Source organism: Semicossyphus pulcher, unplaced genomic scaffold, assembly GCF_022749685.1.
Source record: "Semicossyphus pulcher isolate SPU_LCO1_2020_fin unplaced genomic scaffold, fSemPul1.0.p SCAF_8, whole genome shotgun sequence".
NCBI classification, from domain to species: domain Eukaryota; kingdom Metazoa; phylum Chordata; class Actinopteri; order Labriformes; family Labridae; genus Semicossyphus; species Semicossyphus pulcher.
The window spans coordinates 13,495,697-13,522,352 of NW_027211759.1; the positions used below are offsets into that span (position 1 = coordinate 13,495,697).

Consider the following 26,656-nt stretch of genomic DNA (forward strand, 5'->3'; position numbering starts at 1 on the left):
ACAGCCAGACGGGTTGTAGATTAGATTTCAACTGTCTACTCAATGGCTGGATGACTGTACCTCGAGCTGCGGCTGGTCATTAGACGGGTGATGCTCAGGTGAAGTGGAAAGAGATGGTGAAAGTGGACACTGGCATTTTTTGAAAGTTGGAGTTTTGCTGCAGTTTTCAGGCAATGTTTCACACACTCCTGTCTGCATGAAGTGGTTTTAAATACGCCCTCGTCAATAACTTAGTTTGCTTTAAAGCAGGAGAAAACACAAATATAGTGGTTGAAAGTAACTGAGTACTTTTTCTACAGTACTGTAATTCATAACAACTTTTAGGGACTTAAGAGTATTATGTAGGCTACTTTAAACTTCACTATTTTAATAACATTTGATCCTCAGATAAAATGTGATGCATTGTTATAGATTAAATTATCCCCATTAGTATAAAAAGGTATTAAAACTGGCTCCAGCTCCACCTGCTTCACAGTAATGCATTAATGAAAATAATACAGTAATCTCATTTAACAAGGTCAGTTTTTGCCCTTTTAGAAAAATACACATTTTTTCTGGTAACTAGAATAAAAAAAACTAGTAAGTTTAGTGGCTTGATAACAAACTGCGAGCTAAGGATCGAACCAACCACACTAGTGTTGTGACGTCCACGAATGATCCGATTCTTCTGAACGGCTCTTTGGTTGTGAACGACGGGAACCAAGTCGTCTTTTTAAAGTTGTTTACCTGCCCGCCCCAGATGCACTCCCCTTTATGCCGAATTACCACAGGCAGCCTTTTTCAGCTGCAACTCCGCTGTACGAGGTCACGTGCACCTGAATCATGTCACCACAACATAGTGCCGACTACCAGAGCTGTATCATAAATGTTTGGCAAATCAATGACGTTGATTAATTGTTCGTACATTATGCTGCTGTTTCCTTTTATTTTTTAAAGTGCAGAATTTTAAATATGCGTGAGTGTTGACAGGGGAGAATAGAGTGCAGGCATGTTGGCGAGTCTGACCACTGTCTCACCCCAGATCTTAGGGCTCTGTCCGGCTCTTGGGAGCCATAAGATCTGGCTCCCTTCAGAGAATCATGATTCCCAACACTGAATCACACAACAGTGACGTCCCGGGCCACACTCAGACGTTTTAATGCCTAGGACCCAGCTGACTCAACGTGAAGGCAGCCAACCAGACTAATTTAATATGGATTTATATACAAGGTGTCTTGTTTAACATAATGAATATCTAATCAAGCGTGAGCACAGAAAAGCAATTTCTGCAAAGTAATTGAAAGCAGACTTTGTTTATACGAATATTGCAACACTCTTGGCACAGGGCGGCCCAGAGCTCCAACTGCACATTCGATTTAAGCACTATTTTTGTCTTGAATACGGGCAGTCTGTCCTCATGAGCAAATCAACTGTTCTGCTGACCGGCAAGGACTGTTAATCGATTATTTCTAAAGCTGCGTATAATTACTCACGCAACTGCAAAGACCCTAGAACTTATCATAAATGACGCATTAAATCTGTTTCTTTCGATTGACATTACGTTAGTAGTGTTGTCATTTTGACACACTTAGACTTGTGCAGTATTTGAGATGTCTGCTCAGACCTGAATCAGGATGTTTGTGCCTCTCAAGAGTTCCTGCAGTGCAACTTAAGCTCTGGGTTTAATGTACTGCTATCCTGTGGCGCCATCTAGTGTTCAGAAATTATTCTGATGCTAGTTGCTTGGATGCAGTGTACTGTCAAGTTTGTGTTGTACATGCACAAAACACTGTTGCTGCAAAGGAATTTTATTCCTCAGTTTACAGTGAAGGCAGGAGAGATCAGATGTTAGTGTGAAATCACTCTATATGAAGCTTGGTGTTATTCTCTAATCAAGAGACAGCGACAGTAATGCAGCAGACAGTCATGTAGTGTCTCCCAATGTGCCAAGTAATAAAAGCGATTACATTACACACACAAATGTGCAAACTGATTCTTTCCAGCAGCAGATCCACACAAACCACATATTTGCTGCCGTCCTTAACTCAATCACATAACATGTTTTCTTCTACAGGTTCAAATACAAACTTACAATATATTTTACAAAAAAAACCTTTGGTGATCATGAATACATGTTTGCATATATAAAAACCATGGAAAATGTTTAAATATCGCTAGAGCTAAATATAAAAAGTTCAGACTATTGCACAACAGCCACGCGAGGGCAGAGGGAAGTGATCTCTGGAGCAGCTGACGGCTGCTTTCAGGGTTTTCTGCGCCTGTAAAAGAAAAGAAAAGAGCTCATTCAGATAGTGTGTACAGCAAAGGAAATGCTATTCTCAAACCCCTTTCCCACCAAAATTAGAGCGTTGCTGTGGGTTTTTCAGACCCGGCAAGACTTTCTTATAAACGCAGATTGTCTCTTTTCCCATTGCCAGTGGAGTATACTCCTTTCGGCCTAAGTAAACAGAAACCTGTCGCTTTATCTCTTCTTCCCTTCAGATCAGAAGAAGCTCTCTCTCACCTTGCTGTCTTGCCAGTGTTGCTGCATCTTGCACAAAACAAAGAACCAATTTGCTGTTGTATGTTGTTCTTCTGTATTTACGCGACAGCGGCTGGAACTTCAATGTGCGTCATAGCATCGTGCCAGAAAGGGGGCCCACTGCAGAGTCATTTGACCCGGGTCTGAATGCCGATTGTAACCTTTCCCACTAAGCACAAAAGTCGGATGTTTGCTGAGTGGGAAAGGGGTTTTAGATGTGATCTATAAAATAAGACCTCTTACTTTGTGATCCCATGATGCTCATAGCCAGGACCCATCTTTGATCCAGCCCTCATCTCCATGGCCACAGAGCACTGTGAACAGAAAGACATATTTTGAGTCCCCACTGTACTCGGAAGTGCTGATACATTTAATCTGAATCATGTCGCCAAGTAAAAGATGCATTAGCAACAAGCAGAAAACATAAAACAGCAACAATAATGCTGAAATCTTAAGACTTCGGTATGAGATAACATAACACAGATAAATGAATATGTACAACCCTGCAATAAATCCTTAGATAGCTTCCGTTTAGAGCTGAACTGAAGCATCAGAGTTCATTTTATTACATTTACTGCTGAAATTAATAGTCTACCTTTTTGGATCATTGATTCATCATTATTTGTTTTAACTGCTTTTCTTCCTCGTCAGTATTTTATGACATAATGTTTCAGACAAAACTGTTTTTAACAGAGAAAACTATCACCAAATAAATCATTGATGAAAATATTATGACAGATTTTACCCAATCTAAATTCTCTAATTGCAAGAGACGTCTGGATTTGTTTCAGGCGTGTCACCTAGCTTCAATGCACATGCACAGTTAAGTCGATTACACGATCTGTTCTAAACCAAAACACTCATGCAATGATCATTTATTGGAAACTAATCAATATCGTCACTCTACCCTCGTCTCCACATCAGTCCAAGCTCCATCTGCCTGATCTCCGTTGGCAGCTTTGCCCTCTGAAGATCTTCTTTTGCGGCTGCAGACAAACACGCAAAGTGACATAAATAAAAGGTTAAAACATCATAACGTATGTTCTGACGTGCAGCTCAGAATTAGCTGTAGGCAGTTACCTCGGGGCTGTGGTGAGCTGCTGTCTTAGTGTCTCGATGTCGGTGAACTGGACAGCCTGTCCTCCTCCTCTGGTTTTAATCACCTCACCCTGAAAAATAACACGGATGAGGTAATGACCTACGTTAACTGGTTCCAGTTCAGCAGGGATTTGTGGTTCCAGTAAGATGTAACATTACCAGAACCTCATATATGTTCTCTCAAAGCTCACAACTGTTTTATTGATCTTGATTCTCCTCAAAAAGATGGATTTCAAAGCAGCCTCATTAAAAAGATGCTGAAGAGGACCTGACATCAGAAAAGCATCATGTATCCTCTTGCGTTATTCATTACCTTAATAAGTTTGGTCTGTATCTCTCCATCAGAGGCGACCTCCTGGTGTGTTAACACATATCTGTCGCACTTGGACAGGGCCTTCTCACTTGGTGCAGACACCTGGATGGCATTGGGGATGACGGGCTGCAACACTGTACCCAAGTCCAGGCTGGAGGAGGGCTTGTGGTCAACCCACTTCTCCCCGCCGGCAGAGCGGGAGCGACGATGCAGCGGCCGCACTGGGGTTGCGGTCTACAGAGCGAGGGGGAGAAAAAAATAAGACATTTGGGGTAAGGATTACGTCAATTACTGACAAAGATATCTGCTATGAAACTGATAAATGGCTTGGGATATTTTCTGTTATTTGGGGAAAACAGTCTAATGAGACACTTTCTTTATATCATGTCGTGCTGCTGCCTGTGGCTAACTCACTAACCCTGTAGCTCCTCTCAATTATATCTAGATCAAAAGTAGGGGACTTGGCCTCCTCCTCCTCCTCCTCCTCCTCCTCCTCTCTAATGAAACACACAGCTCTTCTCCTGGGCCTGCTGGCTGAGGGGACTGCTGGGGGCGGTGTTCTCAAGGGCGTACTGGGGGATTGATAACCCTGCCTGCTGTCCTGGACCGCCCGCTGCTCCCATGCAGAGATGCAGCTAGCCACAGACGAAGAGCTACTGGTGCTGTGGGCGGAATTCATCTCAACATCCTCAACTCTAGTGGCACTGACTGGCCCTGGCACTGGGCTGACATGAGGACAATCAACAGGACACTGGGGAGTAAAGTGGAAAGGCTGCACACATGCATTAAAGGTTAGATACAGTAAGGATGGGCAGGTGCTTTAGGGTTGCATTGTCACCACAACCTACAGGGACAGGGGAGGGCGAGGCCGATCTCTTCGCAGGGGTGCGTTCCTCTCTGGAAGGCCGTTTAGGCTGCGTCTGACGCGGGGGAGGGTCAGGGCGACCTGGAGTCTTGCTCTCCGTCACGATGGCCTTCAGCTGCTTCAGCTTCTCGTCTTTCACCCAGAGCTTGTTCTGCATCTCCAGCTGCATCGCATTAACGCGTCTGTCCTGCACAGCAAGAAACACACATTGTTAAGTGCAACGCCACTGACTGTCGTAATGATCAGTGGGAAAGTTGAGGCCTGACAAACTAAATAATCAAAGGCTGTAAACGTTTGTGCCACTTAAGCAGGCTGAAGAACAAAAAATCTAATTTTGTGTTATCAGAAGAGTAACTCACACATTCTTTCTCCCACTTATACTGTGTGTCCGTAACCACGCCGTGCATGCGCTGCTCCATGCGTCTCTTCTCCGACTGCTCCCTCTGCAGCCTCTGCTCTCTGGTTTCCAGCTCTTGTCGCAGTGAACGCTTGTCATCCTCATAGATTTTAGTGGTTTTCTGCAGGATGTCAATCTGAAAAAACACCCCGATGGGACATTTAAGAAACTGAGCATCAGAGCTACAACCCAGCAGTCAGCGGGAGGTTGGAATGTTTTGCGTCTCTCACCTTGTGTTCCTGCATCTTGGTTCTCTTCTCCAACCGTTCGATCTCCGCCTTGTTGTTCTGGATGATTTTGTCCTTCTCAATCAGCTTGCCATTTTGCTCATGAATAAAATTGTCCTTTGAATTGAAGTTGCTGTCCAAGTCCTGAAGCATGGACCTCATCATGTTGGCTAAAATAACATGAAAGTAGAGAACAGGTGAGCCACGAGGAGAAATTCAACAGCAGAGAGGCGAGGGCTGAGCTAGAATGTGAGTGGGCACCTGCTTGGTTGTATTCGTCGATCATCATCTGCCTGACCCTGTATCTGTTCTGCAGAGCTTCGATCAGCCTGGGCAGGGTGATGTCGTCGTGAGGGTCGGTCAGCTCACAGGACGGTAAAGGTGGGAGGCTGTGCATCATGTGGCTTAAAACAGTGGGCACATCTATGGAAACAGAGAGAATCAGCCCAACTGCTAAAACGTTTGTTCTGCAAACGTAAGTATAGAAAATATTCCACATTTGTTTACACAATGCATAACTCACCCCTGTCTGTCGGACCGCCCCGCTCCTCCAGTTTGCGAGACAGCTCCTCTTTAAAGACCTGGTTTCTATGGCGACGGCCCGGCGTGAAGCCACAGATGGGCCTGTCCACTGGCCGAGCCACCTCCACCTCCTGGGTCAACTCTGCAAACCGCATCACCAGCTGGACAAACAGAAAACGTCTCGTGTCAGACATAAATAGATGCAGCTTACATGATTGTTTATGTAATGGAGACATGGGAAGTGCAGGATAAACTCACCAAAGTTTCCTCGTAGTCGTCAGCCTTGGGATTGACACAGACAACCATTCGGACTTTGCCCTCTCCATCAAAGTAGTTCTTGAACAGGTGAGTTACTTTAGAGTCTCTGTAGGGAACCATCTATAAGAGAGAACTTACATTACCTTTGTGAGGTCACAAAGTGCAGCGTGTAGAAAAAGAAACTGTGTGAAACCTGGCGTTCACAGCAGCCTGCAGACCGAGCTGAGAAGCCTGGGGATTACTCCAACATACTTTTACCTACAGATTTGAAACTTCACCCACGTTTAGTCTGGACATCCAACATTGTAACATTATATACAAGTCTTAAAATGTGAAACAGCATAATACCCCCTCTTTAAGTACATCACTACTTGTAATCTCTGCAATGACAATGGACTTAAATCTGATCTAAATACATTAGAAAAACTATATAGTATAAAGTTATATAACACAGTTCAGCTTCAGTCGTGTAAATCGTACCCTGTTTGTGCCACACATCTGGTTCTCTCGGAGTATCTCGATGCATGTCCGCAGATTCAGCAAAGACTGATTAATGTTACCTGCAATGAAAGAAGGATCTTTAATCTCACATGAACTTCAGCAACAAATAAAACCATACTTTGAGGTGTTGGGTTACCAACCTGCTTCGCGTATACGAGTGCCTTCTGCCCCTGTCCTACCGGTGCGCTCACTTCCTGCCAAATCCACCAGGCACAGCTGGCTAACAGTCACCTGGTTTTTATCCTGACAAACAATTTTTTTAACATTTACTCCAGTGCTCATAATTCATCGAATTTATGAATCATAGCAGTGCAACTTTGCACAACAGACCTGGAGAATGTTGTCACCATCTGCATCAAGAGGAGCCTGGGCCAGTTTAATGATGAGCACGCTGTGAGAGCGACTGGACTCTCGGTTCAGACGGGTGTTTGCAACCTTCCTCTTCTTCTGACCTGAAACAACGGAGAGTCGAGGCAACACTTTTTAACCAATGTCTATTTACAGTTAGCATCTTTACACTAGCATCCTCTGCTATTTCAACTACTATAAGCTATTTTATACACAAAACTCCCGACTGATCCATTTAACTCTTGCAAGACCTGCTCAGAGAGAAGATTAAGGAGGTCATTTCCTGGTCAGAGCCGACCCGGAGGTCAGCAATACCAAGTCAGTCACATCTACCATCATCATTGCAGTGTTGTTCCTTACTCTCTTTTTTCACTCTTGATGCTATGATTACTACATATAGATCCTTCAACAACTTACCTTTCCAGAACACTTGAAATGCCTCCTCCGCAGACTTGACTTCGACCTCCATACAACCAGCCACATACATGTTGTGGTTCTGATCTTCTCTGAGGATTTTAGATTGAGGCGGTCTACGTTGTGAAGATAACAGCATTAGTTACTGAAGACATGAAACTGTAATCTTATGCAACAGACGATCGAGTATCAAAGACATAAAGGGGGATATTAATGATGGGTGGTTTCAGCCATGGAAAATAATCAAACAGTTACAATCATGAAGCGCCATACAAAGCAACAAACAGCAGGTGAAGGGACAGACAGGAGCTCTGCCATGACAACATCTACAAGCAGCAGCTAGGGGATTTATTGATCTGAAGGACTAAAAGGAAACTCATCAACACTGGAGACAGTAACAGTCAAAGTCTGTGATCAGTTAGTCAACTTAGAGGTAGAGCTGGGTAACAAACCTCAGCAATGTCTGATACTGACGGAATGTGCGTAGCACAGAGAGAGCGCCACAGTTTGGTACTGAATGCTTGTAATGATGGACACATACTTTTTATTCTTTATTTCATGGAAATTGTCCAATCTGAGAGCATTTTAATCATGCAAACTTTTTATACAGTTTGGCTTTTTAACAGTTGAGAGCCTTGGCTTTATGGCTGCATGATTATTTTCATTATTTGTTACTCAGATTTCATTAATCGTTTGATCTGTAAAACATTGGGAAACTGCTTGTTTGAATACCCATATTCACTACTCTCACAAAGTCAAGTAAACCTAGTGGACTCAGCTTTTTGCTTAACCCCTTGTATTAGTTTAGGTACTGAAATTCTGATGTCAGTTTGGCCCTTATAAAGAGAAAAAAAATCCACTGATACCCAGCTCTACTTCCAGGTAACTTTTTAGTTTTTGCGATTTTCTTGTTCAATTTTCAATTGTTTTTAGAACATTTTGGTAGGTTTAAGAAAGTCTCCAGCATTGATGAGATGTCTGGTGTTTGAGTATTCACTGATCACATACATGAACTCAGTGTTCTGGCGCACTGGTGTGCCTCCACCATTCCACCTAGTAAAAAGAAAAGACAATAATTCTGTCTTCCAGCTACTCTGACAGAAACAAATAAATCACCTCTAAAATCCTCTACACTTTAAATCTAATACTTAAATATCTGACCACAGTTAAAACAAGTCTTTAATAAATCACATTTAAACATGGGAATTAGGCTACTTTTCCACTTAAGGTTTCCTAAACTTACTTTGGTTTAATAGCATCTTCCTGAGTTTCCTCCAGGAGATCATAGATGTAGTTGTTGTAGATTTCTATGTAGGACACAAAGACGCTGTAGCTGCTGTCCTCGTCAACACCATCTGCCTCATAAGCCTCCTCCTGCCTGATCATGTCAGCAATTTCAGGATCAAGCTTTTGTCTGAAATCAAAGTAGAAATGTGCATGTTTACATATCAGTTACACTTTAGCAGAACATTTTTCACAGGACTTGGACTTACCTGGAGGATGTTGTTTTTGGAGCAGGCAAGTTGTTTTCACGCCTTTGGCGCTCCAACAAAGCATCAACTTCATTCTGGACCTCCATACCATTTTTGTCATCTGTCTTGAAAACCTGGAAAGCGAGGAATAAAATTAGGTAAATAAATGTACAGCTTTCACTGTGTATTATGAAATAATGTGGATACAAGGGATTTCTTGACTGTCTAATCTCTTACATATCTTTTGGCCTGGTAGGATGCTAAACTCTTAAAGATCATGTCGAGTGAGCGAGGAAGAAGTCCACCCTGGCCTGGAGAGCCAGTCATGGTGAACGTCTTTCCGCTTCCTGTGACCCCGTATGTAAAGAGCAAACCTGTAACAACAAGAAGGGAGAGAATCAATGGAACAACAATGACCTCAGTAGACCAGCTCTTAGTTTGTGATTTACTTGAATTCAAAATAGATTCAGATGGTTGAAAATACAGATTTACGGTTATTAAATAGCCATATCAGGCAGTTGGACATAGTTTAAATGTTGATGTTTAAAAAAGTAATCATTAATGTAGCATCGCTCTTAGGCAGGCCCATGCTCTTACCATTTTTTCCATGGATGAGGTCGTCGACGAGAGGTTTGGCCACATGTTCAAACAGCTCAATCTGGGATATTGAAACGCCAAAGACCTTTTTGAAGGAATATTGTGTCTGAGGAGCAAAAAAGATAACAAGACTATTTAGAATACATTACATGAGAAGAAAAAATGTTCTTTTTCTTAACACGTTGACCTCCCCAGCACTTCTGTTGCTCTCTGCTCTTATCCCACTGGTCAAAATGGTCAGAGCAAATTATTTCAGTTAAACAGAAAATATTCTGTTATGTGTTTTCCTACACGTTGGATTATGCTCCTTTAAATGCAAAGGAGTAGAACCAGCTCCTTCTCTATGTGTGAACTCCAAACTGGATGAATAACATAGCAATTTGAAATAAGAAGGAGTTGAGTATGTAACAAGGGAGGACGACATATGGTTTGATTTGGTTTACGACAAATTGCTTGACGTTCCACCATTGTGACAAAAACTGGATGAATATATGGATATGTCAATGATAGCAACTACCTCTGTTGTTTCTATTAAGTACTTTGAACTAGGTGGAAATACAAAAAGTAGTCCAGGTTCACTGGATGTCTTACCTCTTTGTACTCTCCATTGCGGTTTGTTTTGAATCCTTCAGGGGCATGCAGCTGGATGGTGGTGCTGCTGATCACCTCAATGCAACACTCCTCGTCCTCCACACCCAGAGGTCGTACACGGCAGTACACCTGAGAAAAAATACCTTAGTCAAATGTGCTCAAAATTCGGTCGTGAGAACTAATGGAAAAACGTTGGGAGCTAGCTTTACTTAAACAGCCTGACATTGATTTGCACATCATATCCCAATATAATGATCTGTTTGTTTAATGCCTAATTATCTATAAATACAGTGACACTCACTCCAACAGGGTCTTTCTGGTTGCTGGAAGGCTTTTTTGGAGGCCTGCGGGGGGTTTTACCCTTTCTGAAAAAAAGAAAATTCACATTCCCTTAGTACAGTGGCTTCATTGTTAGTGTTAGTCTTTACATTAAGCGATGAGGCGTTAACAAAGCCACAGACGAGACGGATTCTTAGCCCCCGGCTAACGGTTAAGCTAACAAGTCCTTCCTTGTTTGGATTCCGTCGAAAAGTTTCATACATTGTAACAAAGTCATTAACATAAGCATAATACATCTGGGCATTGTACTTCAAATTAAATTATATTTTAAAAAAATAATAAGACTTACGCTTGTCGGTTCATTGTAACTCGCTGCTTCTCGTAGTTTTACCGTTCCTGTTCCTACAATTTTGAACTTCCCTCCGCATCAAATCAGGGGACGCTGTTCAAAAGGAGCCGGCAGCAGCCAATCAGATTTCACAACAACCGATCACGTGTTTCCGTTTTCTCTTCCGACTCCAAGTCTCTATGGAAACTACATAAATGCAAAATATGTTTACAGTCAATTCACCTACCGATAAGAGCGAAATCAGTAGACATAAAAAATGCCTTAGAAACCATTCAAAAATAAACACACACACAAGGAGACATGGAACAGTACTGTGCACAATTCCTCCTTTCCTCTTTTTTTCTCGATAATTCAGGAACGTTTAAATTAATCAATTTTAATGCAAGAGCGGGGTTTATTTGTTGTTTCAAATTTCAAACCACGCATTGTTAATGTTATATGTCTCACTATAAGCGCCGTAAGATGAGTTTATATAAATGATAAATGATTATATACTGAATTAAAAGAGGGGTTGACGTCAGTTTGTAGTCCTACATAAACACCAATCATGGCGTACTTTGAGGGTTGTTGCGGGAGAAACACTGCCACTTGCCGTCCACTGACTGTAACACACATAGGTTACAAAACACACAGACATTTGCAGCGATTGACACACTCACGTGTACTGCAGCGTTACGCAAACTCTGGAGCATATGAACTGAGACCGCTGAACTGAAAACTTAACGCTAAAGGTAAGCAGTTTGGTTTTGCTTAACTGACGCAGCCTAATTATTACGTGTTGACTCAAGTCCGCCGTGGTGTGTTAAACAGTAAGAGTTATTTTTCTTTAGGAGGAGAAATGAAAAACAGACCGACGAAGTCAGATGCATCCGAATCAAAGAGTAAAGGGAAGAAGAAGGCAAAAGAAAACTCTGCTCCAACTCTCTCAAAAAAACTAAGAGACAGAAAAGATGGAGAAACGTCCAAACAAGGTTTGCAGTCATGAGTGCTCTGTAACACTGAACGTGAAATGTTGTGGTCATGACAGCTGAGTTTGTTTTTTGTGTCTTGCAGCGTCTCCCCCTGTCAAGTCTGCAGGAATCCAGAAGAGAGGCTGGCACGGAAGCATCCTGCACTACATTTATAAGAGCATGCTGGGACAAAGTCTGCACTCACAGATGAGACAGGTGAGACTGCTGCTCTCAGGTGTGGCTGTACTCAGAATTAGCACTGTGAACTAACATATAATGCCATAGCTGTATTTAAAGGCAGGCAATATTTGACTGTGTCGTCTCCTCCAGTGTCTTCAGGAGCCTTTTGTCCGCTCTCTATCGTCCTACCATTTCCACGGTGCCACCAGCCCCTTCGACCGCAGGATCACCTGTCTGGAGTGGCATCCTACCCATCCTTCCACTCTGGCTGTGGGCTCCAAGGGTGGTGACATCTACCTTTGGGACTTTGAGGTGCCTGCAAAGAAAACCTTTATTCAAGGGGTGAGTTCCTGCATGGTTTTGTTTTACCAGATACTTCAATGACTAAAAGGTTGTTTTTAAATTATTATTTGGCCAAGAACAACTATATTTTGAGACTGCACAAATTAGCTTTACCTGACATCACAATGTTGTTGGTTCTCTGCTTAGATGGGGGCTGGAGACTCAGTTACAGACATGAAGTTTAACCAGTTCAATCCCACTCAGCTGTTCACCTCGTCTATTGGGGGCACCACAGCCCTGCGAGATTTCAATGGGAAAACTCTCACAGTGTTTGCCAGAACAGACACGTTGAAGTAAGACTTAGACCAGCTTGTCAGTTTAGCATCAGTCTTCTCACCAGGTGGCCCCATTAGGTTTGATGCTAAAAAAAAAATAACTGCCCTGTGACAGGCCTGCATTTGTGTTTGTGTGCACAGAGCGGAGCAGGAGACTTTATCGGAGGGATGAAGTTCTGCCCGAAGGACCTTTCCAAAGTCTATGTGGCTTCTGGTCAGGGATCATTGACCTTGCAGAGCCTTGAGGGACACTCAGCCACCCTTTTGTCCAGAACTCAAGACTGTGGCCACGATCACCACGATGTTTGGTGAGAAGACTGATGCTCAAACCAGAGATTGTGTTAAGAAAAATAATAAGATAATGTCAAACTTTGATACATTATCTTTATTTGATGATAATTTTTCATTTGATGAGTCTGCTGATTTACTTCATTCTTTGTTTCTTCCAGTTTCTGGTACTGCTGTGTGGATGTGTCTGTAAGCAGACAGATGCTTGTGACAGGAGACAATGTGGGACAGCTGTTACTGCTGGGTCTGGATGGCCAGAAGGTATGTGTCTTCTTCCCAATATTGTAGAATATTCTGGCAGAAATCTTAGTTATTTACTGTATTTGCATATATTGTCTTTTAGTCAAAAATTAGAATCATCCTTTCAAAAGAAGAGAATGTTAGATTGATTTTAGAATTGTGTGTTTTAATTGAAGAATTGCTTCGTTCTGTTTTGATTTTGTAGATTTTCAGTGAAAAGTTGCACAAAGCCAAAGTGACCCATGCTGAGTTCAACTCCCGCTGTGACTGGTTGTTGGCGACGGCCTCCGTCGACCACACAGTGAAGCTTTGGGACCTGAGGAACATCAAAGATAAGAAGAGCTTCCTCCATGAAATGCCTCATGAGAAGGCGGTCAACTCAGGTAACACGCTCATTCACAAAACCTGCAATATAAATGATTAAGTTTAGAGGGACCTCTGGTAGTCTAGCATCCACGTTTCTCATTACTGTCAAAATAAACAGTTATAAAGTAGCATTTCAACGTGTCATTGTTGGTATAAGATGCAAGTTGTTCCATTCTGTCAAAGTCTGTTCAATAGATTAAGGAAGTGTAAGAGCCAACATGAATCTAAGAGTTTTATGCAACATTATCTATGAACACAGATCGTTCAGAAAAACATGATTATTTTGCTGAAGCTAAACTATCATCTCCTCACAGCATATTTCAACCCAGTGGACTGCTCCAAGCTGCTCACCACAGATCAGTACGACCAGATCCGCGTCTACTCGTCCCCTGATTGGTCGAAGCCTCAACATATCATCCAACATCCTCACAGACAGTTTCAGCATCTCACACCTATTAAGGTTTGTTTCTTCTCGAGATATGTATGCATTTATTTTTCTGTGCTCAAACTAAAAAGCAATCATGACCTACAAGAATCAGTCGCACAAACACACAGACCAAGACACAGCAATCATAACATTGGACTAAAGTTAAAATCACAGGTTGTACATATACTTGACCTTTCAATTAAATCACTATGTCTGTTAGATGATAATTTTTGTAGATAATAATAGACCAGGTGGCATTTAAAGAGACAATGTATGTTTTGTCAGTGAGGTAGGATAAAGAATACTGTTATTGTTCATCTGCAGGCCACATGGCACCCTGTCTATGACCTCATTGTGGCGGGCCGATACCCTGATGACCGGGTTTGCCCCGGAGATCAGAGGACCGTCGACATCTTTGATTCCAACACAGCAGAGCTCGTGTGTCAGCTTCAAGATCCCAATGCCTCAGGGATCAAATCTGTGAGTATCTATTTAAAAGCACCTGAAAAACCTTTAAAGATATGCAAACTTACTGTGTTAATCCCATAAATATTTCTTTACAGGTCAATAAATTTAATCCAATGGGCGATGTGCTCGGATCTGGAATGGGTGAGTTCAAAAGCACAATATTTATGGATGTGCGATCTGATGAGTTGTTTTAAACCAGTTGTGTCACTAAGCTGCTAAATGTTTTCTTCACAGGCGTAACCGTGCTGGTCTGGGACAGAAACGAGTCATTGATTAGCGATCGGCACACAGTTGAGGACGAAAGCTCAACCTCAGCGGACGGTTTGAGAAGCCAGAGGAGGAGTCAGCCGCGCTCGGGCAGGGACAGGAGAGGCCTCGCCGTGGATGCAAAGCTCAAGAAGAAACTGGCTTCTTTGGAAGAAACAGAGACCAAAACCAAGCGTGGGTATACTAAACAGAAACAAGCAAAGATGCAGAAAAAGTGACCTCTACGATCTCGAACATTGATGTATATATCCTGTTGGCTACTGTTCGTTGTGTCTCAAACTTCAGGGATTGTTTGAATGTTCAAGAAACGTTCAGATATTGTTTTATAAACCAGTTTAACACTGGAGCTCTTGTATGTTCTCACAAATGTTTTTCTACTATTCTATAATAAAAAAATTCTAACGCGTTTGAGTCTACATTCAAGAAAACTTTTACCACACACATTAATAGGAACACACATTACAAGAAGATTTAAGAGAGTGATTTATTGCACACCTCTTTACCTCATACAGAAAGGCAGTATGTGTTTCAGTCATAACTGTAGAGGTAACCACCTCGGAGTTCGTGAACTGTGACATTAGCCAGCTGGAGGAGCACTCCACCCCAGGCTTCCTGTCCCTCTCCTCTCTCCTGATGCCAGGTCCGGTGGGCAGAGTACACCATGCTCAGGACAAGACTCTGAAACTGCTCCTGAGTCAGCGGCCTCTTCCTCTGACCCTCCAGTGTTGTCACCATCTGCTCCATGGAGCTCAGACTTCTGGGAATGTTGTCATTGATCTGAGATAGGAAAGCCCGCCCCGCCTTCATTGATGCCAGCTCCTTATCAAGCAGGACGATGTTGTTGTCCTGGTCGAGCTCTACCCCGCCCAACAACAGCTGCATATAGGATAAAACACGATCTCTTACTTTGCAAATGAAACATTGAAGGATATAAAATTCATCTGTTTACTTAAAATGAGAAACTAACCTCAAACATCAGGTTTGGATCAGAGACCGAGGCTGGTCGTGTGCCTGCTGCCACATCTACAATAGAAAATACTGAAGTTTACAAGTGATACAATAGAAATAAAACACTAGATAAACTGTCAGTGCTTGCATACACTGACACTTACTGCATATTAAACAGTGCATGCCATATCACTATGTAACAATCCCAAAAAACTCAGTTCTGTTAAAAGCTCTTCTGTGTCTACTTACCTTGCAGCGCATGTTCAAACCCAAGCCACAAAACGACCTGAAGGCAGATTTTAATCTGTGTTCTCATATTCATCCTTCTCTCGGTGATCACAGACAGATAACGCACAACATCCTTCCGACCTCTCTTCTTCCCCACTTTTGTGACTCAAGGCAGGACCAGCTCAGCCTGAATGCCATGCATATTTCCACCTTGGAAAATGGATCAAAAGCCAAGTTAGCTCTGATGCAGCCCGGAGAACAATATTTTATCAATTCTGACTCGCAGAATTCAGAGAAAGATCAAACAGGCAGCTAACGTTTTCATTCTTTATTTTGCAAAGTAAACGAGAACATCCAAGCCATTACTTGAATTATACATTTTGCTGGTTTATTAATAAAAATAGAAAATACTAAAGAAAAACAGCAAAACATCTGCAAAGTAAGTGTAATGGTGGTTAGTTTGTGTAATGGTGAAAGATACTCTAAATATTAATTAAATCTGTTAAAAGATAAGTTTGGGGGCATTTTTGGCCTTCATAACATGAAGCAATACATTTAATTAATTTATTTTCTTCATAAATACTGGAGCTTTAACAGACATCTCATTCAGTGTATCAAGGCAGCTCTTAAATGCTGGAAGAAACATGTTTTGCAGTCACAGTATTTATCTCACATAATGCATAGTTGTCATCTTAATTAAAACTTTAAGGCCAGAATTCCTTGGATGCATGAATATCATTTAAGATTTTAAAGCGCACATGCTCAGCTTTAGTTGTAATGTTATAAAAAAAAAAAAAATGCTTAAGATAACCTTAAAATGCCTGCAGTTGCTTAAGATTATGCAAGGTAAAGTCTCTTACAAAGGCATTATCTTTATCACAACATGCCCTAAAGTCACTTCAAACGTTGCTGATTAAGTAATTAGCTAAATATCCAACCAACATAGTAACTGCTCTCAGTTCAAAGTACCAATTTAACAATAGTTGCCAAATTAAAGCGCAGTACAACATTATTTACCAGAGAGAAAGGGGTTTTTCCACAAAAGAAAACTATAGTACCACAGCTCTACCACATGGGGGCACTAGTTGATAGCAGTGACTCGGTCCTGTAGCGTCACCGCTGAGCGATGACAAAGTTTATTTACTTCCGGTGAAGAGTTCAACTGCTCCCGAATGATAAACTAGTAAAGATAAAGGTAAATCTGTTTGCCTATTATTTATGTTTTTAAAGGTCGCGACCCTATTGTCTCATTTATTTATAACTCTACCTCCACTACATCACGGCTGAATTTTCTCTTGAAGGAGCGTAGGCCAGCTAGCTAGCTGATGTGGATGCTAATGCTAGCTAGTCGTAACTATAAACAAAACATAGCCCGTGTTAGCGTAGTACAGCCAGCCAGTAATTGTCAACGCTAGTGTGGACTCTCAGCGTTTATTTCCTGTCATACTTTTTAGAATTATATTTTAGGACATCATTAGACGAGGTTTCGATTTTATCTTAGAAACGCATCTCAGGAACAACAATTCCATCCTTTGTGTTTATGTGCTTCATCAGTTATATGGCAATTTAACCAAGCTTTTGAGCAGCCTCCTCCGTCTTTTATACAGATTTAAGTGTTTTACACATAAACTATTCAGTCCAATACAACAAACCTGCAAAAAGTCCTTAATTAATGAGGGATATTATTTTGAGTATTTGTGAAAACTGTTTCAAGAGGCGCTGATTAAACTTTGAGGAACCCTTAAAGGATGTGTTTTGTTTATATTATTGTTTTACAGATAGTTGTGTGATATTTAGTATCTTGTAATTGAAATGAATGGCGTGGACAAATGTCAATAAGAACAAAAGACAATTCATGATCATTAGCTAATGCATTCTTATCAGATTCTTTAAGTACTCCAATATCGGCCTCCAGTATCAGTCAAGGCTTTAATTATCATCTCGCTTGACAAGTTTCATCTGAACATTATGAATTTAATTATGGAAGAATGTATTAGACTGTATTAGATTTAGCTGGGTTTATCATATGAACTACCCCAGAGTATAAATAGATGCTGTGCTGTTTTGTCACTTTATCAGGTGAGCAACAAAGATGGATTCCACCGAGGAGGGGGGCCTCAGTGTTGGGGGCTCTGTGGGAGAAGAGAACTACTTTCTGGGGTACACCTTCACCGACCGCTCCCACTCCAGCCGGGTGGTGAAGAGCATCATGGACCTTTGTCTGGAGGATGGCCTGTTTGCTGATGTCACCATCAACGTGGACAGCAAAGAGTTTCACCTGCACAGGCTGGTGCTCTCGGCACAGAGCAGTTTCTTTCGCTCCATGTTCACTTCCAACCTCAAAGAGTCCCACAACCGCTCTATTGAGCTGAAGGATGTTAGTGCCACCGTCTTTCAGCTGCTGGTTGACTATATTTACCACGGAACGATTAAACTGAGGGTGGAGGAACTGCAGGACACCTATGAGATGGCAGATATGTACCAGCTGACTGCACTGTTTGAGGAATGCTCCCGCTTCCTCTCACGGACAGTAGAGGTCAAGAACTGCCTGCAGGTGATTCGCTGTTCTTTACAAGCCTGCGATTCTCTGATACTTAAGTCATGATTTTGTAGTTACAGTTTTATGTTTACCTGTTTATGCTCAGGTGATGTGGCTCGCAGACAGACACAGTGACCAGGAGTTGTATACTGCAGCCAAGCACTGCGCTAAAATCCACCTGGCCCAGCTGCATCAGACTGACGAATTTCTTAATCTGCCTCTGTGTCTGCTCTTGGACATTGTCAAAGGTATTACCCATTGCTTACCTATCACAGTGCCCTAAAATCCTACAGTATTCTTTCAGTTACTACAAACCATGCTCTGTATTATTTACATTACTATCAATGCCACATCATGCCTTTTTTAGAATCATACAATCCTCTGTATATGCTATAACCCTGAATTCAAATTTTATGGGGCATCCTATTTGCTGAATACCATATAACTTAACTATAATGTGTCTCCCCTTGTTTCCCGTCTACCTAAACTTTTAATAGTCCCATAACTTACTGAATGTAGCTCTTAACTACCTTAACGAAGGCTTTCTGTTTGTTTGTGTTTAGATGGAGTTCCAAGCTCTCAGAATCCAACAACAGCCATCGAGTCATGGATAAACCACAACAAGGTGGAAAGAGAGGAATTTTCTTGTATCCTCAAAGAAAATCTCAAGGTGACATTCTTTCAAATATAGCTGAAACAATATCGTCGTGATCATTTCTATCTCTGATGTCTGATGTGTCTTTTTCTCTTATGTCTTCAGGAAATAGGGGAGAACGTCCACATTTACCTGATCGGTAAAGAGGAGACGCGGACTCACTCCCTGGCTGTGTCACTTCACTGTGACGAGGATGATGCCATCAGCGTGAGTGGACAGAACAGTTTATGCCATCAGATCACTGCAGCCTGTAAACACGGAGGCGACCTGTATGTGGTTGGGGGGTCCATCCCTCGCCGCATGTGGAAGTGCAACATGCACACAATGGACTGGGAGCGCTGCGCCCCACTGCCCAGAGACCGCCTCCACCACACCATGGTCTCTGTCTCCACCGAGGACGCTATTTACTCTCTAGGAGGTAAGACCTTGCAGGACACACTCTCTAACGCCGTCATCTTCTACACAGTGAAGGACAACATGTGGACAGAGACCAGCCAGCTGGACACTGCCGTGTCCGGGGCTGCTGGCGTTAACTTGGGAGGAACCATCTACCTGCTCGGAGGGGAGGAGAACGACATGGACTTCTTTACTAAGCCTTCTAGACTGATTCAGTGCTTCGACACGGCCTCCCAGAAGTGTCAGATCAAACCTTACATGCTGCCGTTCGCAGGCTGCATGCACGCTGCGGTCCACATGGATGTGATCTTTATTGTTGCAGAAGGAGACTCCTTGGTGTGCTACAACCCTCTGCTGGAGAGCTTCACCCGCCTGCGCTTCCCTGAGGTGTGGAGCTGCATTCCGTCATTGTGGAAGGTGGCCAGCTGTAACGGCTGCATATACGTCTTCAGGGACAAATGTAAGAAAGGGGACGCAAACACATTAAAGTTTAACCCGGCCACATCTGTTGTGTCTGTCATCAGAGGGATAAAAATCCTCCTCACAAACTGGCAGTTTGTTTTGGCCTGAACGCTCCTCTGGATGTTTACATGTGGTCCATGAACTCACCACAGAGACTCAGGAACACTCCTGCATAACTTACCATAACATCGCTGTTCAGCCGCTGTAATTGTATTTACTCTACTGGTTTCTGTGTCTGAACAACCAGAGCAGAAAAGACAGTTCAGCAGTGTGTGTGTGTTTGCGTGTGTGTGTGTGTGTCACTTGCTTGTATTACAGTGTGTCTCAATGTGATTCCCTGCGCTGAGATGTTTGTGATGACGCTGTAACCAGTGATGAACTAATCGACATTGTTTCCTGTGCACTGCTCGTTTTACAACACGCATGAACTCGGACATAAAACACCTTTCAGTATAGTGTATGTGAATACGTGTATCATGATGATGTAGGCTAAATATCCTCAGATGTCAAACATGTCCACAGAGGATGTTTTCTACCTTTTCAGTGTTTCTGTTTCTGGTCCAAAGATTGTATTTTTAATGTACAGTGTAATGTTAAACTGTTAATGCAAACATCAAATATAAATCGTTCTGATTCTGATTGTAGCTTCCAGCTGTCACTGTTTGCCTTTAAGCATATGCATCAGAGCCAAAATAACCCAGTTTTAAATTGATCTCTTATCGGCCGCCGGATTAAAATATATATATTTTTTTTAATTAAAAAAAAAAAGAAAAAAAAAGGCCGATGCCGATATGCGTCAAAATGCCGAATATCGGCGCCGATAATCGGCCCAGCCGATAATCGGTCTATCCCTACTTCCTTGCATTAACTATCTTGCTATTTATTCAATGTTTAATCCTAAGAATTTAGGATCTTTCTTTCTTGCAATTCCACAGAGACACATTTAGAAATGCACTTTGTTACTACTGAGAACTCTGCCTCAACAAATACCTCTAACAGTATCTTTAGATACTGGTAATGCATCTTCTGAATGGTAGCTGGTATGTGAGGTGGTAAAGGTGTCTGTTTTGTCCTTGGGGAGGGTACGGGGAAAAAGGGGAGTTGAAGGAGAGAAAGCTACTACAGAGAGGCCCAAACTTTGATCCCATTGATGTGTTACAGGAGGCTGTGCTGCTGAAACCCAAACCCAGTAACATGTCAGACTTTGTGAACTATTCTAAGCATCAGTTGCTGACGCCAAGATGAGGGGGGGGGGTCGGTCTCTAGAGGCACATATGCGCCTCCATAAGAACTCCCAATAGGAACTGACGGCCACTACGAGCCTCATCTGACATGCAGTCTCTTAATGTTGGGCAATAAAGCTGTTTATAGCCGCCGTATCGCAGTTCTCAGTCCCACATGTGAGTCTCCATTTGTGGGTGTGTGTTTTTTAACGCTTCAGAGGGTTGTGATGTAAAAATGTGTCGCCCAGTGTTTGTCAGTGAGTGAGGTTTAGTGTGAAGGTAGATTGCTAGGAGCTGAAGTGACCTTGGGACTGCTTGCTGAGGGCAGGACAGGATTCCTGAAGGGACACATGGTCTGGAGTGACAAGGCCATCTGCTGTAGCGCCAGCAGTAGGAGGAAGGTGGAGGGGGTTGTACACGGGGGCGCTGAGAATTCCTTTCGCTGGGGTGTGGAGGGAGTAGATATTCTGGGATATCGCTGCTAGCGCTCCGCTGAGAAACGTGTTTCTTTGGCATTTTTCAAACGGAAATCGGAGGAGAATTTTTGAACACTTGATGGTGAGAGGGGATCATCCCAGGGTTATATGGGGAAGGTATTTTTCTGTCCGTCCAGCTCTCCACGAAGCCACTGGTGATAATGGTCTTGGTGTATTGCCGTTTTACTTGGGTGGATCCAGTTTCCTCTCCGTCTCAGCACAGCCGGAGCTGAGAGAGCGGGATCTGGTAGGCCTTCTGGCTCCGACCTCCCAGAGGATCATCTTCAAGGGATCTTCTTTGGAGTTGTGCTGTGCATGGCAAGGATCTACTTTCTTGCTGCCTCACTGAAATTGCATGGCCTAAACTAATGAATATTTTTATGAGGCGCCTTGTACCAGAGATGGGCCAGGACCAAACCAAGCAGCAGATAGAGAAGGGCCTGAGGCTGTATCAGTCCAATCAGACGGACAAAGCTCTGCATGTCTGGACAAAAGTGCTGGAGAAAACCTCCGATCCTGGAGGGAAGTTTCGGGTGTTGGGGTGTCTCATCACAGCTCACTCAGAGATGGGGAAATATAAAGATATGCTCAAGGTAAGGCCTAAAGACCAGCGTGCTGCAGACGACAGCTAAACAGCTCAGTTAACCACATGATATGTTATTAATGTACATTAATTAATAAACTCTTAAAGGGATTCAATTTGGAAAAGTATTTCTACAAGAGACTTTTTCCTTTTGCCAAAATGTTTCTGATATATCTTTTCTTAAATAGCCATTTTATGATGTTGTCTCAGTTTTTCTATGTTAAGATAGTTGTTACATTTCTGATACTGTGTGATCATATTTTGTGTTATGCAACCAGCAGTGTGTGTGTGTGTGTGTGTGTGTGTGTGTGTGTGTTGTAAGGCCGAGTGCCATTGGGTAACTCATCAATTTAATATGTCATCATGTCTGCTGAGGACCCGTACACTTCTTCGTGCAGTAGTGTTTTAACATTTCCGCCGTGTCCGAGCGAATTGTTGCACGAGAAGAGGTCAGAGGTCACCGTCTTGGATCCATTTACAGTGATCTTGAGAAGCATGGGTTAATTTGTGGCTTCCACACGATGCAGAGTAAATAAGTGTCCTGCAACCTGAGTATGAGTGTGGGGTGTCTTGTTGACATAATCATCTCATGTCGAGCAGCACCCGCTCTCTCTCACCCAGACTTCATGCAGTAGAGACCGTATCTCTATGAACAACTGTATCATCTCTCTCTTTTATTCAGTCTCTATTCTAATTTTAACATCCATCTTATTGTCTAAAATGTCCCTGCAAGTTTCCCATCCCCTGACACTCACTCTCTTTGCAGTACGCTTTAGATCAAATCGACACGGCCAGAGAAATGGAGGACCCCGACTACCTGACAGAGGGCTACCTGAACTTGGCGCGCAGCAACGAGAAGCTCTGCGACTTCCAGAAAACGGTGTCCTACTGCAAGACCTGCTTAAACATGCAGGGCACCACTGTCAGCCTGCAGCTCAACGGACAGGTGTGTCTCAGCATGGGCAACGCCTTCCTGGGCCTCAGCGTCTTCCAGAAAGCTCTGGAGAGCTACGAGAAGGCCCTGCGCTACGCACACAACAACGACGACAAGATGCTGGAGTGCAGGGTCTGCTGCAGTCTGGGAAACATCTACGTGCAGCTAAAGGTGCTTTTATTTGATTGTACTGAGTCCTGCTAAGAGCTGATTGTCATTTTAATGTGCTGCACTTCAAATAGTACGCCCAATGATTCTTCTATTCTTGACAAGCACTCAGAATGGTATTTTATCTGGATTGCATCAGTGACTTCATTGCATAATCAATTGTGATGTTGCCAACACATTTGCATGGAATGACAACACTGCAGAGCATCCAAGCAAACATTATCAATGGTTAGATCATGCGCTGTAAAACAAGGGCGGAGTGAGTGCGCTGGCTGGCCGGGGGCTTATGTAGTACCCTTGACATCAGAGATTTGTAAGAGTAATCCCTCGGCTTCCCAGGGGGGATTGGTTTCAATGGAACTGTGATGAAATAGCGTTTGAGGAATGCACTCATATGTCACGTTATTTTATAAAAGAAAACATATGAAATTACAGCAGACAGAGACACATTTCCTGTTTCAATTCTGCCATAGCAAACCTAAACTGCATGTCAGTACAATCTAAATAGGACACTGCTATGCGCAGACAATAATTGGACATCAGAGGTCTTACTCATCGTTAATCTCTGCCAACAGGACTATGAGAAGGCCCTGTTCTTCCCCTGCAAAGCAGCTGAGCTCGTCAATGACTACGGCAAAGGTTGGAGCCTCAAGTATCGAGCCATGAGCCAGTACCACATGTCTGTAGCCTACAGGAAGCTGGAGCGCCTGCCAGACGCCATGGAGTGCTGCGAGGTATTGTTTTAGAACCGTCCAACACATGACAACTCCTCAGAGACGAGCTTCATCCAGCAAAGACAAACTTATTTAACCTTCTGGAGAATGTCACAGTTTTGTTTCCTCATAAAGAAACTTCCCTTAAAGCCGTTGGCTGTTCTGATCTGGGAGCTGCAGATACAGTAGATGTTGTGCCTCTGACAGGTGCAGGCGCCAGTTGTTGTGTTGTACCGGGCCTTAGACCTCGACTAAAATATGCTCTCAGAGGCGCTGGTTTTAAAGTGTTAATGAAGAGGGTGGCTTCAGTATTCACCCTGTTCTAATTTTGTGCTGAGGGTGAAAAATAACTTGATGTCATTGCCTTGGAGTGCAGAAGTATAGTAACAAGACAGCAGGATGCATTTCAGATTTATTACATTTGCCAAACGCATTTAGCCAAACAATTTACACATCTTGTCATATTTAGAATACCGGAGTACAAGGTGAAAAAACAAATGTCTCACATTCCACATCACTTGTCCCTGCGGTTTACCTAAAAATACACTGAACCTGATACATCAAATCACTGCATGCTGTTTGGAAAGGAGATAATAAAATACAGCTGCCAGGGTCAGGACTCACAGCCAAACAATGTTAGCTTTAATCAGATGTTCCCTCTGAAATGTTTGTATCTATAATCTTTAGGAAGTATATTGTTCATTTTGAAGCTGTACAGTTTAATACTGCCAATTTAAAGGTATAATCTCAAAGTTTCGTTCTCTTTGGCGGCACCTAATGGCAATAAAAGACAAATGCAGGCGCACACGTCCCAGATAACCCGTCATTCACCTTTGTTACGGTTGTAACTCTTGATTTTCCTCGCTGACAGTCACTTTCCTTTTCAGACTGTTTGCCTTCATCTGAGCGTCGAATTTGTTTATTTTCTTTGGATTATTTTCGAAGTTGTATCTGTAGTCAGCGATCTTTTCTGTGTTTGTTCAGCCATAGTAGATTACTGTTTACACTTGCAGAAACCGGAAAACAGCCGCTTAGCTCCGCCTACCCTCTCTGGCAGACCAACCACTGCTGGGTAATGGAAAATGCGTCACTAACTGGGCGCCGCTTGTGATTTTTTCCACGAATGTCGCCACAGACACCCAGTCTGTAATAATACTTAATACTGCAAATGCAAAGGCTTTCATCAGTGGGTCATAGGCTCAATCACTGTTGTGTTACCTCATTCAGCGATAGATATTGACTTAAAAGACATTTATTTAAATGATGAATGATTATATCTTTAAATGTATCTGCATAAAATAAACCTTATTAACCTCTCATCATTTCTGGATGTTTCAAAGTGCTTTCTCAGTGAGTGAGTCTGTCTTTCCCTTCAACAGGAATCCATGAAGATTGCTCTGCAGCATGGCGACCGTCCTCTGCAGGCTCTGTGCTTACTGAACTTTGCAGACATTCACCGCTGCAGGCGTGACGTTGATGTAAGGTGACACCCTTTGTGCAGACTTGTTGAGTTTCATGAGGAGATTTGACATTTGGTCCAAGTATTTTTGAATTTCTGTTTACTTAACTGTTACTTGCGCTGACATCAATATGGTGAGCTTTATTTTATTCTCTTCATCCATCTAGAAAGCATTCCCTCGATACGAGTCTGCCATGGCTATCATGACTGAGATCGGAAATCGTCTCGGACAATCACAAGTCTACCTGGGAGTGGCAAAGTGTTGGCTTCTGCAGAAGGAATTTGACAAGGTTCCTTTAAATCTCTGCCAAACACAATAAACACATTTGTTTAATGTGGTATTTAAAAGACGCTCTCTGTCACTGTTTCAGGCGCTTGACTCCCTGCAGCGAACACAGGAGTTGGCAGATGGAATGGGGAATAAGGTAATAAAAGCTCCTCACAAGGACAAATCACACAAGTAGACACAAGCTGCAACGATTAACTTATGAATCAATGAATCAAACCTTTGAAACAGATCTCCTTCTCACATTTTATGGATTAAAAAACATTTCAACTTGATTTTTGTTGTGTAAAACTTACCGTGCGCACACACAGAGGCTACATGGTGTCTCTTTTTCTGATTTGTATCTGAAGCTGTGCACACTGAAGGTCCACTGCCTGAGTGAGGGGATTTATCGGAGCCGGGAGCAGCAGGAGGAGCTCAGAGAGCAGGTGGTGAAGTTCCTGCAGTGTGTGGAGGAGCTGGAGCTCTACTGCGGCATGTGTGGAGAGTCCATCGGGGACAGGGACCAAAAACTGCAGGCCTTACCCTGTTCCCACATTTTCCATCTCAAGTGGGTCTTCTTTTTTTATTTTGAATTTATTAAGTAACCTGGATGTTATACACTTCTAGTCTAGCCAAAGACACACTTCATGTTCCAAAGGTAAAGCTTCTGACAGCAGGCTGTTTCATCCCTCCAGGTGTCTGCAGACTAACGGGACAAAGGGTTGTCCTAAGTGTTTCAAGTCCTCCATGAAGCCCGGATTCGTCTGATTGTGAGTCTGTGTTTGTGCGTCGGATCTGCAGACACAGCGTGAAGCCTCGCAGGCTCCTGACTGATGTAAGAGCAGCAGGCGGCCTCAGCATGTGCTGAAGATGAGCGAGGAGGAGGAACAATTCACTGCTCTGTGCAGAGGAAGCTGAACTGAAGCCAGAGTGTTGCAGAGTGCGGCTCGGAGGAACCATTAAAGGCATCCGTGTTAGTGACAGACGTCAGTCTGAGAGTGACAGCTGACTGAGGAGGACAGTGGTGCATTTACATATAAGCTGAAGAA

At 42.9% G+C, this 26,656-nt stretch overlaps 5 protein-coding genes and 1 non-coding gene across 7 annotated transcripts; 3 read left to right on the plus strand and 3 right to left on the minus strand.

Annotated features, from left to right (window-relative positions):
* Window positions 1–1,798: 1,798 nt before the first annotated feature.
* Window positions 1,799–10,819, minus strand: kif23 (kinesin family member 23). The gene is made up of 22 exons (XM_069686483.1): window positions 10,753–10,819; window positions 10,426–10,489; window positions 10,125–10,253; window positions 9,534–9,639; window positions 9,174–9,310; window positions 8,958–9,070; window positions 8,708–8,878; window positions 7,468–7,580; window positions 7,033–7,154; window positions 6,843–6,945; window positions 6,682–6,761; window positions 6,202–6,321; window positions 5,945–6,104; window positions 5,683–5,844; window positions 5,425–5,591; window positions 5,157–5,330; window positions 4,781–4,984; window positions 3,933–4,166; window positions 3,602–3,690; window positions 3,429–3,507; window positions 2,765–2,835; window positions 1,799–2,258 (listed from the first exon to the last, which is right to left on the minus strand). Exons 1-22 carry the CDS (start codon window positions 10,764–10,766, stop codon window positions 2,243–2,245), a joined length of 2,628 nt encoding a protein of 875 aa, XP_069542584.1. The 5' UTR covers window positions 10,767–10,819; the 3' UTR covers window positions 1,799–2,242.
* Window positions 7,302–7,397, minus strand: LOC138613710 (Z30 small nucleolar RNA). The gene has a single exon (XR_011309843.1). It is a non-coding gene; the product is annotated as a Z30 small nucleolar RNA (small nucleolar RNA).
* A 609-nt stretch (window positions 10,820–11,428) lies between the features above and the next one.
* On the plus strand, window positions 11,429–14,942 carry ddb2 (damage-specific DNA binding protein 2). Its single transcript, XM_069686923.1, has 11 exons — window positions 11,429–11,483; window positions 11,583–11,723; window positions 11,806–11,918; window positions 12,033–12,224; window positions 12,641–12,807; window positions 12,949–13,048; window positions 13,233–13,410; window positions 13,708–13,853; window positions 14,145–14,300; window positions 14,384–14,429; window positions 14,523–14,942. The coding sequence occupies exons 2-11, from the start codon at window positions 11,591–11,593 to the stop codon at window positions 14,771–14,773; spliced, it is 1,482 nt and encodes a 493-aa protein (XP_069543024.1). The 5' UTR covers window positions 11,429–11,483; window positions 11,583–11,590; the 3' UTR covers window positions 14,774–14,942.
* Window positions 14,943–15,083: 141 nt separating this feature from the next.
* LOC138612410 (protein FAM180A) lies at window positions 15,084–15,825 on the minus strand. Its single transcript, XM_069685627.1, has 3 exons — window positions 15,753–15,825; window positions 15,523–15,578; window positions 15,084–15,431 (listed from the first exon to the last, which is right to left on the minus strand). Exons 1-3 carry the CDS (start codon window positions 15,823–15,825, stop codon window positions 15,084–15,086), a joined length of 477 nt encoding a protein of 158 aa, XP_069541728.1.
* Window positions 15,826–16,859: 1,034 nt separating this feature from the next.
* On the plus strand, window positions 16,860–20,422 carry kbtbd4 (kelch repeat and BTB (POZ) domain containing 4). The gene is made up of 5 exons (XM_069686795.1): window positions 16,860–16,926; window positions 17,811–18,285; window positions 18,377–18,518; window positions 18,834–18,940; window positions 19,031–20,422. Exons 2-5 carry the CDS (start codon window positions 17,824–17,826, stop codon window positions 19,889–19,891), a joined length of 1,572 nt encoding a protein of 523 aa, XP_069542896.1. The 5' UTR covers window positions 16,860–16,926; window positions 17,811–17,823; the 3' UTR covers window positions 19,892–20,422.
* Window positions 20,423–21,850: 1,428 nt separating this feature from the next.
* Window positions 21,851–26,375, plus strand: rapsn (receptor-associated protein of the synapse, 43kD). Of its 2 annotated transcripts, XM_069687148.1 has the most exons (8): window positions 21,851–22,075; window positions 22,832–23,170; window positions 23,743–23,901; window positions 25,260–25,358; window positions 25,507–25,629; window positions 25,711–25,764; window positions 25,976–26,175; window positions 26,303–26,375. In XM_069687148.1, exons 1-8 carry the CDS (start codon window positions 21,851–21,853, stop codon window positions 26,373–26,375), a joined length of 1,272 nt encoding a protein of 423 aa, XP_069543249.1. The 2 variants fall into 2 exon arrangements, with proteins under 2 accessions (XP_069543249.1, XP_069543250.1); XM_069687149.1 differs by lacking the exons at window positions 25,507–25,629; window positions 25,711–25,764 and having other exon boundaries at window positions 21,856–22,075.
* Window positions 26,376–26,656: the final 281 nt, after the last annotated feature.